Source organism: Pelophylax lessonae (assembly GCF_965119305.1).
Source record: "Pelophylax lessonae genome assembly, chromosome: 4".
NCBI classification, from domain to species: Eukaryota; Metazoa; Chordata; class Amphibia; order Anura; family Ranidae; genus Pelophylax; species Pelophylax lessonae.
Genome location: NC_138771.1, coordinates 131,761,038 through 131,780,229, shown reverse-complemented (window position 1 = coordinate 131,780,229; position 19,192 = coordinate 131,761,038). Strand labels below are relative to the sequence as shown.

Genomic DNA, 19,192 nt, shown 5'->3' with positions numbered 1-19,192 from the left:
CTAGGAATCATACACAAGAAAGAACATTTGCCTTTGTCGTTTTTGTACAAGTTAATACCATTGTCGGTTTACATCATGATACGCACCTTTGTGGAAAATCGGACGGCCGTTCGTCCAGTTTTCTCATAGTGTGTACCCCACTTAACTATGTAATTAAGTAAATTTATAAGAATTAGATGGGCTCTTTAAGATAACACAGGAAGTCTGCAGAGGACATAGGACAAAATCAATAGGTATTTTTTCGCACTTATCAGACACAACAAAATACTTCCAATGGTGGATTAAACAGACCAAACGGTAGCGAATAAGAGAAGTTTAATAGCGATTATTCTTAAAAATGCTGCCTCCCCTTCTCCTGCCTATCCTGCATAGCCTGTATAAAAAACAGCAGTGTAGATACCTTTTTTTACTCCACTCTGCTCCGGCCATGTGATCCACCAGCTCCGGTTCCCCTGTGTCAGAAAGCAGCTACTGCAGGGGAAAAGAGGAAGCACCAACAATGGATGGACAATGGGGGCCTATGGGTGATGACACAGCCCTGGGAATACACAGCCATTGTCAAGCGCTCCCTTACTGCTGGATTGTGTGACCGGACCTGACTGGAAAAAAAAAGAGTATTTACTCTGTTCTTTTTTATACAGGTTATGCAAGATAAGTAGGAAAAGGGGAAAACAGCATTTTTAGGAATAACTATTATTATTATACAGGATTGATATAGCGCCAACAGTTTGCGCAGCGCTTTACAATATGAAGGGAGACAGTACAATAACTATACAATTCAATACTAGAGGGTTAGGAGGGCCCTGCTCCTGCGAGCGTACAATCTTATAAGGAGGGGCTGGTGGAACAAAAGGAAATAACTGTGAGGCTGGGTTCATACTGATGCGTCTCCAGCATTGCATGTCCTTTATATAGGAATCACACCGGATTCCTGTACAAATGACATGCAAATTCACTGCAGTGTGAATTGAGCCATACGTTATGTATGGCTCAGTTCGCAGTGAACCTGCACCAAAAACGTACAGGACCCTTTGTTTTGTCGGCACTGGAATTGGATCGCATTGGTGTTCAGACCCATGTGATCCAATTCCATCAGATACCACAGTTCGCACTGCGTTTATCGAACCAATTTGGGGGGTGTCATTAACTTTATGTTGACACCCGCAGCCGTTCGCAGAGTGCAGTGTGAACTGCCTGCGATTCTGATGTGGTGCAGGAACCACACAGGATTCGCTGTGGTTCCCGCACCACATCAGTGTGAACTGAGACTCAGGGATTAACTGATGGGAGAAATAGAAGATTTGGGTATTAGCTGAAGGCAAGATAGACTTCCCTTAAGAGGGATCGCCTAAAAGTGGAAAGAGTAGGAGATAGCTGGACAGATTGGGGCTGGACAGATTGTGGTAGTGAGTTCCAGAGGATGGGAGAGGTCCTGGAGAAGTCCTAGAGACGAGCACGGGAGGAGGAGAGAAGGGAGGTAGAAAGCAGGAGGTCTTGGGATGAGCAGAGAGGACATTTGTTATTAGCCTTTACTACCACTTTAATTTCGAAGATGTATGTACATTTAAATGTGGCCTTTTCAGTTAAAAAAAAAAAATAGTGATGATTCAGATATATTTGTCTGGTAACAAGGATGATTACCCTGAGAAGATCTGAAATGGACCACTTTTCAGATTGTGGTACAGGCAGAGCTGACATGTATTCAGAAGGTAATACTTCCACCTCCTAAAAGCCTGTTTTTTTGGGAGCCAAATGGGCTTCTAAATTAGAATGCCATGCCATAGCTGCAAGCTGAACACTTGCCTCGCAGTTGCAGTTTGGCCTCATTCGCCATTTACTTTAAACTAAGCCTTATAGCTTCTTGGATTTCCTAGGACTAAATAACTACAATCATGGAGTCCACCAGCAGTATCCCCAGCAGGTGAATCTGTCAGGCCTCATACTTGTGCGAGCAGAAGGCACAGTGTCCAGCCCCACTAACAGCAGCCTGTAAAACTCTATAAGCGGCTTAAAGGCACTGGAGGGTCCCCCGAGTGGTACTAACATTTAGTACAGTATGCACCCAGGGAAGAACGCTTGGAATGTTAAGGAAGTCTGTGTTTTGGCCATTTGTCCCTGGGCACATACTGCCCTAAATTTGCTAGAAATATCTTTTTTAATTTTATTTTACTGGTTAACCCCTTGAAGGACTGGTTATTTAAATATAAAAAAAACAGCCATTAAATTGCGCTTATCGACTGACTGCTTGCAGCCCAAGAATGATCATCATTAAAATTAGGTTAAAATAATTTGTATTCACATGAAGAAAGTCAAAATCCTCCAGGTGACCCGAATTTCTATATTTGGTACACACTAATATAGATTTTCCAAGGCACGGAATTCAAATAAAACAGGTCTTGGTTTAAAATGTTTTCACCCAAGACTCACACAACGTTTAACCTGGATTTAAACATTTTCAATTTAATCCTTTTAGGAAAAATGTGTCATTCTTGAGTCAAAGCTGCATTTTTATTAGTCTGAGATCTTCTAATATGGATGTATTTATGTCTACTTAGGAAGTATCATTATATATATCCATTAGTCCTGCTATTTGACTGCTGTTTCTTATTTTTCATACTCTGTTAGTTAAAGCAGAGCTTCACCCAAAAGGGGAAGTTCCACTTCTCGCCTCCTCTTTAAGAAATTGGATTTTTTTTTGGGGAGCGGGTACCTGGTTTTGACAGGTTCCTTTCTCCCACTTTCTAGATGACCTGAGCGGTGATCCCCCCTCCCTCCCTGCAGTCCCCTGGGACTTGTCACAGGTCCCAAAAGTCTGTGGGACCATTCACAATGCAAAGCGGGCACTGGGATGTGAAGCCACAAGCTGTCACAGCTGGGGGCCCACAGTTGAGACGCTGGCCCTAGAGATAGAATGCCGTTGGAAAGCACGGCTCAGGGGGGCACATCGCTGGGTGCTGGGACAGGTGAATATCTGTTAATTTAAAGGCAGCAGCTACAGTTTTTGTAGCTGCTGACTTTTTAAAAAACACAAATATGACTGGAGCTCTTTTTAAACTAGAAATCTGTGAACTGTATAAGCTTTTAGGAAATCTGTTGTGTCTGAACTACCTGTAAAATTGAAGGATTCACTACTCCAATTTTGCTGAAGGTATATTATACCAGCTGCTAGGAGGGAGTTTGTGTCTCTGCACAGTACTAAAGACATCAGGTATGGAAAGCATTACCTTTCTTACTGACTTTCAATATTGCTGGTACTAAAGACTTACTAGAAATAACTGTATGTAACCTACTGCGATGTAAAAGAATTTAATTAAAGCCGAACCCCAGGCAGATATAAATACCAATTAATTCAGTTATACGTTTGCTAAAAAGAATCCGTGAAATGTATTTTAAAGCTCAACTCCAGAAAAACGTGAATAACCCTTGGGCGAATTGTCTGTTTAGTCGCTGGGAGAGTAAAAGAAAGTTTACCTTGTCCAATCCTGCGCTTCCCTGGCAGGCAGCGCTACCCCTGCATTGGTCTTGATGGCGTCATGACCTTAGACTGTTGAGGTATGGGGGAGAAGAAGCTGTAGGGACTGGTATAGCAGCATGGAGGAGCGGAGGATGAGGTAAGTAAATTTACTTTAACAAGTCCCCCAGACCTAAACAAGCAAGTTTCCCAGAAATATAATTTCACGTTTCCCAGAGCGGGGCTTTAAATGCAACTACTGTAAAAAAAATTACATTGACATTGGATCCACCTCCTATCATTGTTTACACAGCATCACATAGTCCTGGTTTACATTATATACCTGCATGTGAATCACACAGGAACTGCACTGCATTCATTTTGAATGGGCTCAAATCGTGCTGCATCGAACCAAAGAAGTGCAGATACCTTTTGTGGAGCTGCACCTCTTTCAGATCACATGGTCGTTGTGTACCATGTGATCCGGTGCAGAGAAACTGCACTCCAATTGCAATGCGTTTGGGGTTTCATGAACTTTGTATTGACACCCGCAGCTGATTGTAAACAAAGTGCAATTGCAATGTGGTGCAGGAAATGTGCAGGGATTGCTGCATTTCCCGCACTGCATATGTATGAACCTGTTTGACTAAGAGAGAAGCACTAGAAACTAGTCTGGTCTGCTTCAGTGCACATGTGTAAACAAAAAACATGTTGACAGTGGACAGAACAAATAGATAATCTCTTTATGAACATGAAGACTAATGGCATCCCAGTCTAATGCATCGTACACACGCAACGATTATCGGCCGACCGATCGGCCGTCTTTTGTCCAGTGTTGTTGTGTTGGTTGAAATGTGCTCTAGACTGCGCACAAATATTTTCGGCCAATAAAAACCAACTTCAGAAGTGATGTCATGTGCTGGTTTACTTTCCGTGTGTTTTTTCTTCTCTGAGCATGCCCAGTCTTGCTCATCAGATGTTTGTCTGCCAAAATCTGTACTGACTGACGGAAAATCGGCCGTTATGTTGACGGCCAACAAAAATTTTATAGCCTGCACACCATATTTTTTTCGGCCGAAAAGTCGGAGTCGGTTGTCGAAAGGATCATACTAACAAGCCGAAAATCGGCCGATCAGACGTTGGCCGAAAATTCACGGCCAACTATCGATGCGTGTGTACGAGGCATTAGTCCGTAGGATTCAATATTGAGTTGGCCCACCCTTTGCAGCTAAAACAGCTTCAACTCTTCTGGGAAGACTGTCCACAAGGTTTAGGAATGTGTCTATGGGCATGCTTGACCATTCATCCAGAGGCGCATTTGTGAGGTCAGGCACTGATGTTGGAAGTGAAAGCCTGGCTCGCGGTCTCCACTCTAATTCATCCTATAGGTGTTCTATTGGGTTGAGGCCAGGACTCTGTGCAGGCCAGTCAATTTCCTCCACCCCAAACTCGCTCATCCATGTCTTTATGGACCTTGCTTTGTACACTGTTGCGCAGCCATGTTGGAACGGGAAGAGGCCATCCCCAAACTGTTCCCACAAAGTTGGAAGCATGAAATTGTCCAAAATGTATTGGTATGCTGATGCCTTAAGAGTTCCCTTCAATGGAACTAAGGGGCCAAGCCCCTCCATCAAATGATTTGGACCAGTGCACAAAACAAGGTCCATAAAGACATATATGTGTGAGTTTGGGGTGGAGTAATTTGACTGGCCTGCACAGAGTCCTGACCTCAACCCAATAGAACATCTTTGTGATAAATTAGAGTAGACACTGCAAGCTAGGCCTTCACTTTCAACATCAGTGCCTGAGCTCACAAATGCGCCTCTGGATGAATGGACAAGCATGCCCATAGACACACTCCTAAACCTTGTGGACAGCCTTCCCAGAAGAGTTGAAGCTGTTTTAGCTGCAAAGGGTGGGTCAACTCAATATTGAACCCTACAGACTAAGAGCGAGATGCCATTAAAGTTCAAGTGTGAGTAAAGGCAGGCGTTCCAATACTTTTGACAATATAGTGTGGCTTCAGCTATACTTCTCCTTTAATTCATTTCTGAGTCACAAGATTCTCTGTCAGGAGACCATATTCCTTTTTCTTTCTTTCAATGTCAATTAAAGGGATGGTAGGACAAAGCTGCTACTGTACTTAGGGCCTGCCTTAATCCATTTCTAAGTAACAGGATTCTCTGTTTCAAAAAACATAAAAAAACATCTCTCTTTGTCCTGCTTGTTGGTCTAGAAAAAAGATCTAAATGCAGTCAGGAGATCATATATTTGTTCCTCTGTCAATGTCATTTAAAAGGATGAGAGGCCAGACTCTCTTTAGAAGAAACATAAAAACAACACTTCTTTGTCTTGTTTGTTGGCCAAAAACAAATAGATTTAAATGTTAAGCAAACAACATATAGGGCCCTTTCACACGTATGTCCGCAAATCATCCTATTTTTGTATATCAATGGGATTACAGATTTGGAACGGAACAGAACCCAATTTACCTCCATTAAAAAACGGTAAGGAAGCAAAATCGGATGTCAGTGGTGTCATCCGCTGACATCCGCAATGCCCATGGACTTACATTATGTACGTATATCATCCGCAAACGGATGGGATGATATGCGGACAAATGGAGCGGATGACACAAATGTCATCCGCTCCGTGTAAAAAAAAAAAAAAGGACCGGTGCAGAGCCAAATAACTGAACGGCCTGTGAAAGAGCCCTTAGCCTCCACTAATTAATTATAGTATTCGTTTTTACATTGTACTAAAATAATTGTATGGCACAAGGGGCGGAACATATATAAGAACCTATTTTCAATCTTGTGTCTAGGACAGCACTGTATTTTAATCTGGCCAACAGTTACGGGAAATCTTCCACACATGTAGCAACAGGAACCTGGGGTTCTAAAAGGTTCTAATCTTTCCTTGCTCTGTAAAAAAAAAAAAATTCCTTTTATTGCTCTTTGGGTTCCCCATTGTGAGGTTTCCCCTTCCTGTTACAGGGACATGTTTGGACGCAAGGGAAATAGGGATGCAGACAGCAACACAAGTCGAACAGAAGTTCTAACTCTCCCCACGTTATCTAGCTAGAGTGCCATTTTAATCCCTACAGATATAAAGCTCTCTTCAGGTCCAAAGAATGAAGTTCTGGCATCCTGAACTGCACTGTTCTGGGGAAAGCAGTTGCGCCTTTACAGATATCGTTTCAGGAAGATGTTATATACTGTGCCATAAAAAATGATATTAGTGATTTATTGCAGCTTCCTTTTGCAATGCTATGGGGATCATGGGTAAGCAGAGAGTTGTACAGACAGTAGATATTACACAAATTTAACTATTGCACCATAAGGTACTATAATGATGAAAACTGAAACAGCAGGTTTTTAATGAATAGAAAACTGCGGGGAATAAAAGTACAAATACATTTCATTTTTCCTGCATGCAAAGTTCTGAATGCTGAGCAAAGCTTTGTGGTATAAACGTGTTTATGGAGATTGATTTTACAGTCACTCACCTCTCTCAGCTCTTTGGCCACTTGCTTGAGATCCCGTAAAATTCCCTCTAGCTGACCAATGACTGCCCGTACTCTCCCTCGGATTCTTTCCCTCTCCCCAGCTCTTCCACTCCGTCCCCCTTGCTCCGTGGTCTTCCCCACCCCCCGAGAGCACATGATTCAGAGAGAGGCCTCCAGCCTCCTCTACAGCTTCTCTCCTCTGGGGGGAGCTCTGCATCTTAACGTCTAAACCCCCTTTGGCCCTGCACCCCCTCCCTACACTCCGCCTCTCACTGTGCTCCCCAGCCCCCTCTTCAGGAGGGCTAAAAAATGGTATAAGGTCAGGCAGACACTACTTTTGAGGCTACAGGTAAACTTGGGAAACAGTGTCTGGTCTAATAAGGAAGGCAGGGGCATGAAAGAAGATATCCGATGGGAGAGTTTTAACGTGCAGCACAACTTCAGCAGATAGGATGGCAAGTCATGAAGATCCAGACTGGAGAACTGGGCCCTGTGTAAAGAAAATAAGATGACAATTATGCATAGTTATTGAAAAAGGTGCAAAAGATAAATTACAGTTATAGAATGCTAAAAGGCTTCTACTTTTGCTTTTAGATTTTTCATACATTTTTTACCATAGAAAATGCTAAAGAAAACAAAAAAACCCCACAAAAACCAAGCAAATTCTTTTTGTTTTTTATTGCCCTTGCTTCAGTGAAATTATATTCCCTAAGTATTCTGAAAAAAATAATAATATAAAGCGCCCCTTCCAGCCCTACCTTCAAGTGGTTATAAAGGCAGAAGGTCTTTTTATCTTAATGCACTCTATTAAGATAAAAAAACCTTCTGTTTGCAGCAGCCCCCTCAGCTCCCCTAATACTTACCTGGGCCTTATCTCGATCCAGCGATGTTGCACGAGAGCCTCAGCTGTCTGAGATTCCCCCTCCTCATTGGCTGAGATAGCAGCTGGCACCAAGTCAATGAGCTAATGAAGAAAGAGAAGTGGTGGGGCAGAGCCACGGCTCAGTTTCTGAATGGACACAGAGCAGTGGCTCGGCTCAGTGTGCCCCCATAGCAATCTGCTTGCTGTGGGGGTACTCGGCAAGAGGGAGGGGCCAGGAGCATAGGCGAGGGACCCAAGTAGAGGAGGATCGGGGTTTCTCTGGGTAAAACCACTGCACAGAGCAGGTAAGTATAACATGTTTGTTATTTATAAACAAAAAAAAAAACAAGACTTTAAGGCCCCGTTCACATAGGGGCGATCCGACTCGGGAGGGCGACCTCCGAGGTCATGGTGCGAGCAGCGCGCCGCGACCTCGGAGCGGCCGCCACAGACTTCATAACATTGAAGTCTATGGCGGTCGCCTCCGGGTCGCCCCAAAGAAGCTCCGGACCCTTTTTCTAAGTCGGAGCGACTTGTGTCGCTCCTATTAGAACGGGTCTGCAGCTTCCCTATGGAAGGCGACCTACGGCAACCTGTGAGGCGACCTGGTCGCCTCACAAGTCGCCTTAGTGTGAACGGGGACTAAAAGATAAGTCCACCCTAAAACTAAAATCTCTGCATCTATAGTTCTCCACAATCTAATACTAACCTATCTAGCCCTATAAAGAAGAAATCAGTATAGCTGACTTAACCCGGTCTTCAGCAGCGGAAGCTCTGCAGAGGACATGGCCGACAACGGCTGTGAAATTAATGGGAAGTGACGTCACCAATAGACTTACTATGGGGCTTCCGTTGTCGGCTGTGTCTTCATAGGCGTGCGCACAGGGTGTGCCAGGTGTGCCTGGGCACACCCTAATCACCCTGTGTGGTGCAGATTCCCACTATTTAAACCCATGATATTTTTAGCAAAGCCCCCTAAAGGAGCTCCTAAAATGATTTGTGAAGAAAATAATGAAAATAAAAACTACTGACACCATCTACTGCCCAACTGACACCAATCCTTGCCCTACTGACACAGTTAGTGTATGTATATATATATATATATACACATGCATGTGTATGATCTTTGAGGTGCACACCCTAATGCAATAGGCTGTGCACACCTGTGCGTGTCTTCTGCACCCGCTTCCACAGCGAAGACACGCCTGACAGCTCAGCGAGGGATGGGGTCGAATCGGCTTCAAAAAAGGTATGTATACTGATTTCTTATTTACAGTGCTAGATGGGTTAGTGTTAGTTCGTCAAGGTCTATGGATGCAGGGATTTTAGTGTTAGGGTGGACTTATCCTTTAATTTTACCTTCAGTCTTGCAGCTTGTCTCCTGTAGTGAAATGACATACTCTGATTTCACTGCACAATGAACTTCTTACCAGGGCCCAGATCATTTTTTTCCTGGGGGTGGGATATGGATTCAGCTCTCTCAAACTGCAAAAGGGACACAAGATGATACCCTTTGCACTTGCTCAAGAGGTTGGCTACGGGAGTGTTTTCTGAAAGCAGTGGGCCTGTAAGCAATATTATAAGTGTAGCACTGCCCCCTTGAGGATTGCCAGATGTCACACTTATGGGTCCCCCTGATTTACCATTAGCAACCTTGACATGCACAGTCTCTCACTTTTCCTCTTTGGCTCGTCCAATAATCAGTCCAGAGGTATGTAGTTGTTTTTTGAGTTTTATGATAAATTAGGGTTGGGAAAAGGGAATAGTGGGATACTCTGAATTAACTATGCACAATATTGGAGGACTTCTATCTCTCGGTACAGCCAGGCTGTATCCACCTTGCAACTGAGGTGAATTTAGCTTTAAGTCTCTTTCCTAACATGACTTGATGAACTAAGGTTATCTTCAGGACACTCTCCTCAGTATCCTCTTTCTTGACTGCTGACACGCGTCCACTGACTATCCTACTCTTTGGGTGGCCCCCCCAGGTCAGGCACCTCAACACGCGTCCCTGTACTCACGATACTGTTTTTCTAGGGTCTCCAGTGTCTTCCCCTCAGTCAGCTCTCCTGGACCTCTGGGTTCAGCTCCGTTCCTCTGGCCCTCAGGACGACCTTACTGAAGCCACATGCCACTGCTACAGAGGAGGAGGCATCCGCCACCCTCCCTCCAGCTCTCCAGCCAAAGACCCCCGCAGCACATGTGCTCCTGGCTTTTATACAGTGTCCCAGAATGCACCGAGGCAACCTGCCCCTGCCGATCACCAGGACTGTACCAAAGCCTATGCATCGATTTGTCAGGTTTCCTTGCACTGTCCAACATGCCTCCCTATTGGACCAGTGTGAAACACTCTCTAGACATAATGAATCAAATACTAAGCACAATGAGCAGACCTCACTAACAGATCTTGCTCTCTAATAGGCAGAGAGCAATATAGATTTACCTGCTGCTCCTCTGATAGGCAGACAGAACCAAAAACTGTATTCTCTCACTAGCACCTACATAGGAGGATGCTACATAAGTCTCCTACCTGGGAAAAGAAAGTGCGGTGCACAGCACCACACAGAAGATATTAGGTGTGGTTCTCATTGTGCTCAATTTTGGCCGTGGTTTAAAATGTTACTAAATCCGGGACCTGCATTCACTATATCTGATCTCCCACAGTACACAGGACACGGAAATGCAATTATTTTATGTAAATATAAACTGCTAAATAACTTTTCTCATCAGCAGTATAGCAGTCTTATGACATAAATGAGTGTCTAGTTATTCAAAAAAATGTAAAAAATGTTGTTATTTTTGCAAAATTGATGCTCTTTTTTTGTTTATAGCGCATGAGCAAAAAATCGCACAGGTGATCAAATACCACCAAAAGAAAGCTCTGTTTGTGGGAAAAAAAGGACATCAAATTAGTTTAGGTACAGCGTCGCACGACCGCGCAATTGTCCGTTAAAGTCATGCAGTAAAAAATCGCAAAAAACCCCCTGGTCAGGAAGGGGGTAAAATCTTCCAGGGCTTAAGTGGTTGTCAGTATGCTACGGCTTAGTGCACCCCACTATCAGCGGCCCTGCAGGTAGGGTTACCACCTCAGCCCTTTAAAACTGAACACATATGAATTACATGGGTTCTGTGGCTGATTAAGGTGGTAATTAAATTTACTTAGTGCCCCTATGTGCATTAAATTAGCCTCAGAACCTGTGTAATTCATATGTGTCCTGATTTAAAGGGATGAGGTGGTAACCCTACCCGCATGTGGTCGTCACCTATGGCAGTCTACATGCAAATACAGCCTGCCTAAGAACTCTCACTCCTCCAGACTGACATCCATCAAAGAATTTTGACATTTATATAACTTTTCCCAAAAGCAAGCCTACTACGTGCATCAAGGCTGAGGGCTTTTGAGATAAGTACCGAGGCAGGGTGCTGTGATGTACAGCTCCTTGATGGCCCTTCTTATAAGCTATGATCTGCCTGCATTGCATATAGAAGCACAGAGACCCAATGAAGACATCAATGGATCTAAAATAAGGTATGTAAACAGAAAGGTTTATTTAAAAAATTTCCTTTGCACATTGAGAAGGGAAAGGATGAACCAGGGAAGAAAAAAGATAAATAGAATAAACTTCATCTTTAATACAGAGTTACCAACTGATGTCCCATTACAGACAGCTGATACACAATAAAGTCACACGCTGTCAAAATTATTTATCTTTTCATCCGCACAGAACTGACACAGAAAAAAGCTCAGGGTCAAGAAGAACAGAACTGAGTGGAATAAGTAAAAATAGAAGAAAATAGGCAATTGAGTAGTGAATGACTCATAATGTTTTGTCACAAGATAAATGATTTGGTTGGGATTGGAGTGTTTAGTTCTAAAAAAAACTAACTATTAAGTTAGTCATAAATGCAGCAGTAAGACAGAGTATATCTTATCTAATGATGTGAAGGGATAGTTGGACATGCAAGCACAGTCATACGGATTTCTAAGCATCCTGGTAGCTATTTTTGTTGCAAACATGCAATCTTGGGTCGCAGCGGTCTAATGATGAACAGGCCAAAATTGACACAGTGGGTGGCCCAATCAGCATCCTCCTGTCTGACATCCTTAGATTGAAAGATCAAAGACGCTGGATAGAAAATTCTCAGCCAAACAGACCAATCATATTCAGGCACTGTATTTTGACAGCTGGTGGAGCTGACTGTCAGAACACAATGGCTGCAGCGGTAGATTCATCTATCATATTCATCTATCTGCACTGTTTGGCATGGATGGAGGAATTGGTTAGATCTTTTTTGTTCTCTTTTTATGGAAATAGATTTCCATGCTTTTCTTTTGTGCAAAAAATTCACACTACAGCCAATTACAGATGCTAACAATTATACATACACTCACCGGTTTTATTACTTTTATTAGGTACACCTGTTTAATTGCTTGATAAAACAAATTGCTAATCAGCCAATCACATGGCGGCAGCTCAATTCATTTGGATGACTTTCTGAAGTTCAAACTGACCATCAGAATGGGAAAGAAAGGGGATTTAAGTGACTTTAAACGTGGCATGGTTGTTGATGCCAGACGGGCTGGTCTGAGTATTTAAAAAACTGCTGATCTACTGGGATTTTCATGCACAACCATCTCTAGGGTTTACAGAGAATGGTCAGAAAAAGTGAAAATATCCAGTGAGCAGCAGTTGTGTGGACGAAAATGCCTTGTTGATGTCAGAGGTTAGAGGAGAATGGGCAGACTGGTTTGAGATGATAGAAAGGCAACAGTAACTCAAATAACCACTCGTTACAACCAAATTATGCAGAATACCATCTCTGAACGCACAACACATCGAACCTTGAAGCAGATGGACTACAGCAGCAGAAGACCACACCAGGTGCCACTCCAGTCAGATAAGAACAGGAAACTGAGGCTACATTTTGCACAGGCTCACCAAAATTGGACAATAGAAGATTGGAAAAACGTTGCCTGGTCTGATGAGTCTTTATTTTAGCTGCGACATTCAGATGGTAGGGTCAGAATTTAGCGTAAACAATATGAAAGCATAGATCCATGCTGCCTTGTATCAACTGCTCAAGCTGGTGATGGTGGTATAATGGTGTGGGAGATATTTTCTTGGCAATATTTGGGCCCCTTAGTACCAACCAGAGTTGTATAAAGTACTCGAAACCCATACTTGAGTAAAAGTACAAGTGCTCGATCAAAAAGTGACTTGAGTAGAAGTACTAAAGTATTTAACATTTTTTGTACTTAAGTATTGCAAGTAGTTTTTTTTTAAATTTTGCTACTCAAGTACTGAAAGTAAAAGTACAAGTACTGTGTTATGTAGTTATTAAAAAAGAAGTAAAAAGTTTGAACATCATATTGTTTTTTATTATTTCAAATGCAGCTTTTATTTATACATACAGTAGCTTTTATTTTCATATGCGCTGATAATACACATGTTTTGAGCTTCATGAAACCTGCCATCTACTGTTCTGGCAGTGGTAATTTTTATAATTGTAACGAGTAACTATGCAGCACAAAAAAAAAAAATATTGGAGTAGAAGTATTGAAATCATTGAAAAAATGTAGTGAAGTAAAAGTGGAAGTATGAGAAAAAAATTCTACTCTAGGAAAGTACAGATACCGCCTTTCGGTACTTAAGTACAGTAGTGAAGTAGTTCTACTTAGTTACTATACATCTCTGGTACCAACTGAGCATTGTTTAAATGCCAGAGCCTACTGGAGTATTGTTGCTGGATGTAAAGGCGACAAATCTTCAGCAACTACGTGATGCTATCATGTCAATATGGACCAATATATCTGAAGAATGTTTCCAACACCTTGGTAAATCTATGCCACAAAGAATTAAGGCAGTTCTGAAGGCAAAATAGGGCCAAACCTGATACCAGCAAGGTGTACCTAATAAAGTGGCCAGTAGGTGTATATCTACCTGCTTCCCCTTCAGACCTGCAATGACATCTGTCAGAGGGAAGTCTTCCAGCATCATCTTCCTTTGCAGTGCTCTGCCTGGGATCACATGATATCTAAGAGCCACAAATAAAATCAGTGATGCAAGATTCCCTTCATCAGGAAAAGTAACTGCAGGTCTGAACAAGGACCAGTTTAATACATAATGCCCAGCATGTGCCTCTAACTCTAGTTCCCACTCTAAATGTGGTTTCAATGGTGGAGTATTTCTACTAAAGACCAGCAGCTCAACATTTCTTATTTGTGCTCCTACAATCCCTCTAGCCCTTTTGTATGTTAGGTTACTCCATTCCTACCTAGCAGTATGATTTTGGGAGGAAACCTGTGGGCGAGGCTTACTGCGCCCCCAAGTGGGGACCCAGAGACAGCACTCACTAGTGCCCCAAAGGCAAGCTGAGGCTGCCGTTTAATGCAACATTGACATTAAAACAGCACCCCAACTTAAAAGCAATGCTTCTCCATAAAAAATATAATTAACTTGTAAACAGGTTGAAATTAAGCTGTCCCGGACAGGAGGGGAGGAGTTAATGTATGCCCCTTTTTTTTTTTTTGTGGGTTATCTCTAGGTCAGACCCACTGGTCCTATGTTATAAAAGATGGACAATGCTCCAGAACAGAAAGCTCTGGGCCTGAGACCCCCTGGGAAGCAGACTGAGAGTTACCAATGAGGAGTCGCACCTGTGAACAGTAAAGAATGTTGCCTGCTGCAGCTACTGCTGTAACATAGAAGGTCAGCTGTACTTGGGGCTCATCCCTGAAGATTCCACCCCGGGGAATGCCACTAATGGACTCCTGTTATATATGATGGGGTAGCACATGCCCTGATTAGGGACATAGGAAAAATCCTGTTCTTGCATGTTGGACTTTGAAATGTTCATTTTGCACTTTTCTAAGTAAAGCTTTTGAAACCTTGTCCCTGCCTGGTCTGAAGTTACTCAAGGGGTGTAATGCAAATAACCGGCACATATAGTCTACGGCTTTTGTCATTAAACACTGTAACGCTGAGCGCTCCGGTCCCTGCTTCTGGACCGGAGTGCTCGCAGCGTTCGTTCCAGATCCACTCACCTGTGCCCGCTCCGGCTTCCTCCTCCGCTCCCCGCTCACATGGTTCCCGGAGCGCGCGCCCCTGCACCATAGCGCGCAGGTCGTTTGAAATTTAAGGGGCCTGTTCACCAGTAATTGGTGCCTGGTCCAAACCTCCCTTCCTGTTTCCTGTGACCTGTTTCCTGTTTCCTGTGACCTGTTTCCTGTTTCCTGTGACCCGTTTCCTGTGACCTGTTTCCTGTGACCTGTTTCCTGTTTCCTATATAAGTGACCTGCCCCTTCCAGCCATTGCCGGATCTTTGTTGCCTTGTTGCCTTAGTGAAAGCGTTATTTGTGTAATCCTTTGCCTGTTGCCGAACCCTTTGCTAATGACTATCGCCTCTGAACCTGTGCTGCCTGCCCTGACCTTTGCTACGTCTGACTACGCCTCTGCCTGTCCCTTTTGTACTACGCCTATATCAGCAGTCGGTGAGGTTGAGCCGCTACCAGAGGACACGACCTGGTAGTTACCGCCGCAACAAGCCCATCCCGCCTTGCGGCGGGCTCTGGTGAAAACCAGTAACTACTTAGAACCGATCCTCCGGTACGGTCCACGCCAATCCCTCACTGACACAGCGGATCCACTCCCTGCATCGCTCCTGCTACCAGTCCGGACCCTGACAGTAAGATCCGGCCATGGATCCCGCTGATGTGCCTCTGCCTAGTATCGCAGACCTTACTACAGTTGTGGCCCAGCAGTCGCAGCAGATCGCTCAGCAAGGTCAACAGCTGGCACAGTTGACCGCCATGCTGCAGCAGCTTCTTCCAGCACAGCAGCAGCCGCCTCCACCGCCTGCATCTGCTTCACCACCGCCGCCACTTCTAGAGTCCGTCTGTCCATGCCGGCCAAGTACGACGGTGATCCCAAGTTGTGCCGCGGATTCTTATCCCAATGCTCCCTTCACCTGGAGATGTCGGCTGACCAGTTCCCCTCGGAACGAGCCAAGGTGGCATTTGTCGTTAGCCTGCTTCGGGGAAGGCCCTGGCCTGGGCTACACCACTTTGGGACCGCAACGATCCTGCCACTGCCAGTGTCCAGAGTTTCTTTGTGGAATTCCGGAGTGTTTTTGAGGAGCCAGCCCGGGCTGCCTCAGCAGAGACTGCGTTATTGAACTTGTCCCAGGGGAGTTCCTCTGTCGGAGACTATGCTATCCGTTTCCGCACCCTGGCTTCGGAACTCTCCTGGAATAATGAGGCGCTCTGTGCTACCTTTAAGAAAGGCTTGTCCAGCGCCATAAAGGACGTCCTGGCCGCACGAGAAGTCCCTACCAACCTGAGTGACCTCATCCATTTGGCCACCAGGATTGACCTGCGTTTTGCTGAGCGACGAGAGGAACTGCTACAGGAAAAGGGAAGTGCTCGTCCCAGACGCTTTCCTCGTCTGGCGCCTATCTTCCAGCCTCCACCGCAACCCTCTTCTGGGCCTCCCGCCGAGGAAGCCATGCAGGTGGATCGGTCTCGCCTGACCACGCAAGAAAGGAACCGCCGTAGAGACGAGAACCTCTGTTTGTACTGTGCCAGTACTGAGCACTTTCTAAAGGACTGTCCTCTCCGTCCACCGCGTCAGGGAAACGCTCGCACCTAGTCAACATGGGAGAGGCGTTGCTAGGTGTGAATACCTCCTCTCCACGCATTACGGTACCCGTGCGGATTTCCGTGTCCGCCAAGATCTCCTTTGCTGCCTCTGCCTTTCTGGATTCCGGTTCAGCCGGTAACTTCATCGACGCCTCGCTGGTGAACAAGTTCCACATCCCTGTGGTTCGTTTACTGAAGCCCATCTTCATCTCCACAGTTAATGGAGAGAGACTCGACGGTATGGTGCAGTTCCGTACAGAACCCCTCCAGGTGGACATCGGAGTCCTGCATTCTGAGCGATTGGAGTTTTTTGTGTTACCCCATTGCACCTCAGAACTCCTCTTGGGTCTGCCCTGGCTCCAGCGCCATTGTCCTGTTCTGGATTGGACCTCCGGAGAGGTTCGAAGCTGGGGTTCGGCTTGTTTCGGCAGATGTCTCAAGTCGGTACGAGTCAAGTCTGCACCTGTTATTTCTCCTCCTCCCGGTCTGCCTGAACCATATGCGGATTTTCCAGACGTTTTTTGCAAGAAACAGGCGGAGGTGTTGCCTCCACATAGGCCATATGACTGCCCCATTGACTTGCAACCTGGCACTACGCCGCCTAGAGGAAGAATCTATCCTCTCTCCCCTCCAGAGACTCTAGCCATGTCAGAGTATATCCAGGAGAACCTGCAGAGAGGGTTTATCAGGAAATCCTCTTCTCCTGCCGGAGCAGGATTCTTCTTTGTTGCGAAGAAGGACGGTACCTTAGGCCTTGCATAGACTTTCGGGGTCTCAACAGCATTACTGTAAAGAACCGTTACCCTCTTCCCCTGATTACGGAACTCTTTGACCGGTTACAAGGCGCCAAGTACTTCACCAAGTTGGATCTCAGAGGGGCCTATAACCTTATTCGCATCCGAGAGGGTGACGAGTGGAAGACGGCTTTTAACACCCGAGACGGGCATTTTGAGTACTTAGTCATGCCTTTCGGGCTCTGTAACGCTCCAGCGGTCTTCCAGGAGTTCGTTAACGACATTTTCCGAGACCTGCTCTATACCTGTGTCGTGGTCTATTTGGATGACATCCTCATCTTCTCTACTAACTTGGATCAACACCGTGCTCATGTCCGCTTAGTACTCTCCCGTCTCAGAAAGAACCGTCTCTACGCTAAATTTGAAAAGTGTTTGTTCGACCGTACCAGCCTTCCCTTACTGGGCTACATCATTTCTGCCAAGGGACTACAAATGGATCCTGCCAAACTGTCTGCCATCCTGGACTGGCCTCGTCCCTCTGGCCTTAAGGCCATCCAGCGATTCCTCGGATTCGCAAACTATTATAGACAGTTCATCCCGCATTACTCCACCCTTGTGGCACCAATTGTAGCCCTAACCAAGAAGGGGGCTAACCCGAAATCTTGGCCGCCCCAAGCCGAGAAGGCCTTCAGCGCTCTTAAGTCTGCCTTTGCCACCGCCCCAGTTCTGTCCAGACCGGATCCTACTAAGCCGTTCTACCTGGAAGTAGACGCTTCCTCTGTTGGTGCTGGTGCTTTGCTCATGCAAAAGACTACGAGAGGCAAGTCGGTTACTTGCGGGTCTTTCTCTAAGACTTTCTCTCCCGCTGAAAGAAATTATTCTATTGGGGATAGAGAATTACTCGCCATCAAGCTGGCCTTGGAAGAGTGGCGGCATTTACTGGAAGGATCGGTACATCCCGTGAACATCTACACGGATCATAAAAATTTATCTTACCTCCAGTCTGCTCAGAGACTAAATCCCCGCCAAGCTCGCTGATCTCTATTTTTTGCCAGATTTAACTTCCGGATCCACTTTCGTCCAGCGAGCAAGAACCTCAGGGCCGATGCCCTCTCTCGTTCGTCTGATGTCACAGGAGAGGAAGTCAAGCCACAGCACATTGTGCCCCCGGAATGTCTGGTCACCGTGGCACCTATAGACTTGCGTAACCTCCCTCCCGGAAAGACCTATGTTTCTCCCGGTCTTCGCCTAAAGGTTCTTAAGTGGGGACATTCTTCTCTTCTCGCAGGACATCCTGGCGTCCGAAAGACTCTACAACTTATCTCCAGGAGATATTGGTGGCCATCCTTGGAGAAGGACATCTCTGAATTTGTACAGTCCTGCTCTGTATGTGCCAGAGACAAAACCCCTCGCCAAAGACCCGCCGGCTTTCTCCAGCCACTTCCCATACCAGAGACCCCTTGGTCCAATATCGCGATGGACTTTGTTACGGACCTACCACCATCTCACGGGAAAACGATAATTTGGGTCGTCATAGATCGCTTCTCGAAGATGGCGCACTTCATCCCGTTGCCAGCCTTACCATCCGCACCTCAGTTGGCCAAGCATTTCCTCCGACACATCTTCCGGTTACACGGCCTGCCTTCACATATTGTCTCCGATAGAGGAGTCCAGTTTGTGTCCAAGTTCTGGAGGGCTCTCTGTGGACGGCTTAAAATCAAGCTGGATTTCTCTTCTTCATACCACCCCCAAACCAACGGACAAGTAGAGCGGGTCAATCAAATCTTGGGCGACTACCTTCGCCACTTCGTTTCCTCCCGTCAAGACGATTGGGTCGACCTCCTCCCGTGGGCGGAGTTCTCCTATAACCACAAAGACTCTTCCGCCACCAACAAGTCTCCCTTCTTCGTGGTTTACGGTCGTCATCCTCTGCCTCCTCTGCCGTTATCCTCCTCCTCCGGTGTACCTGCAGTGGATGACCTGGTGCAAGACTTTTCTG

General features: G+C 45.4%; 1 protein-coding gene across 1 annotated transcript in view; it reads right to left on the bottom strand.

Annotated features, from left to right (window-relative positions):
• INSYN1 (inhibitory synaptic factor 1) overlaps nt 1-19,192 on the bottom strand; it is a 40,190-nt gene that overhangs the window by 9,665 nt on the left and 11,333 nt on the right. The window contains exon 3 of the mRNA XM_082254060.1: nt 6,960-7,449. Coding sequence (XP_082110186.1) covers nt 6,960-7,115 — 156 coding nt within the window. The 5' untranslated portion in view covers nt 7,116-7,449. The remainder of the gene's footprint in view (nt 1-6,959; nt 7,450-19,192) is intronic.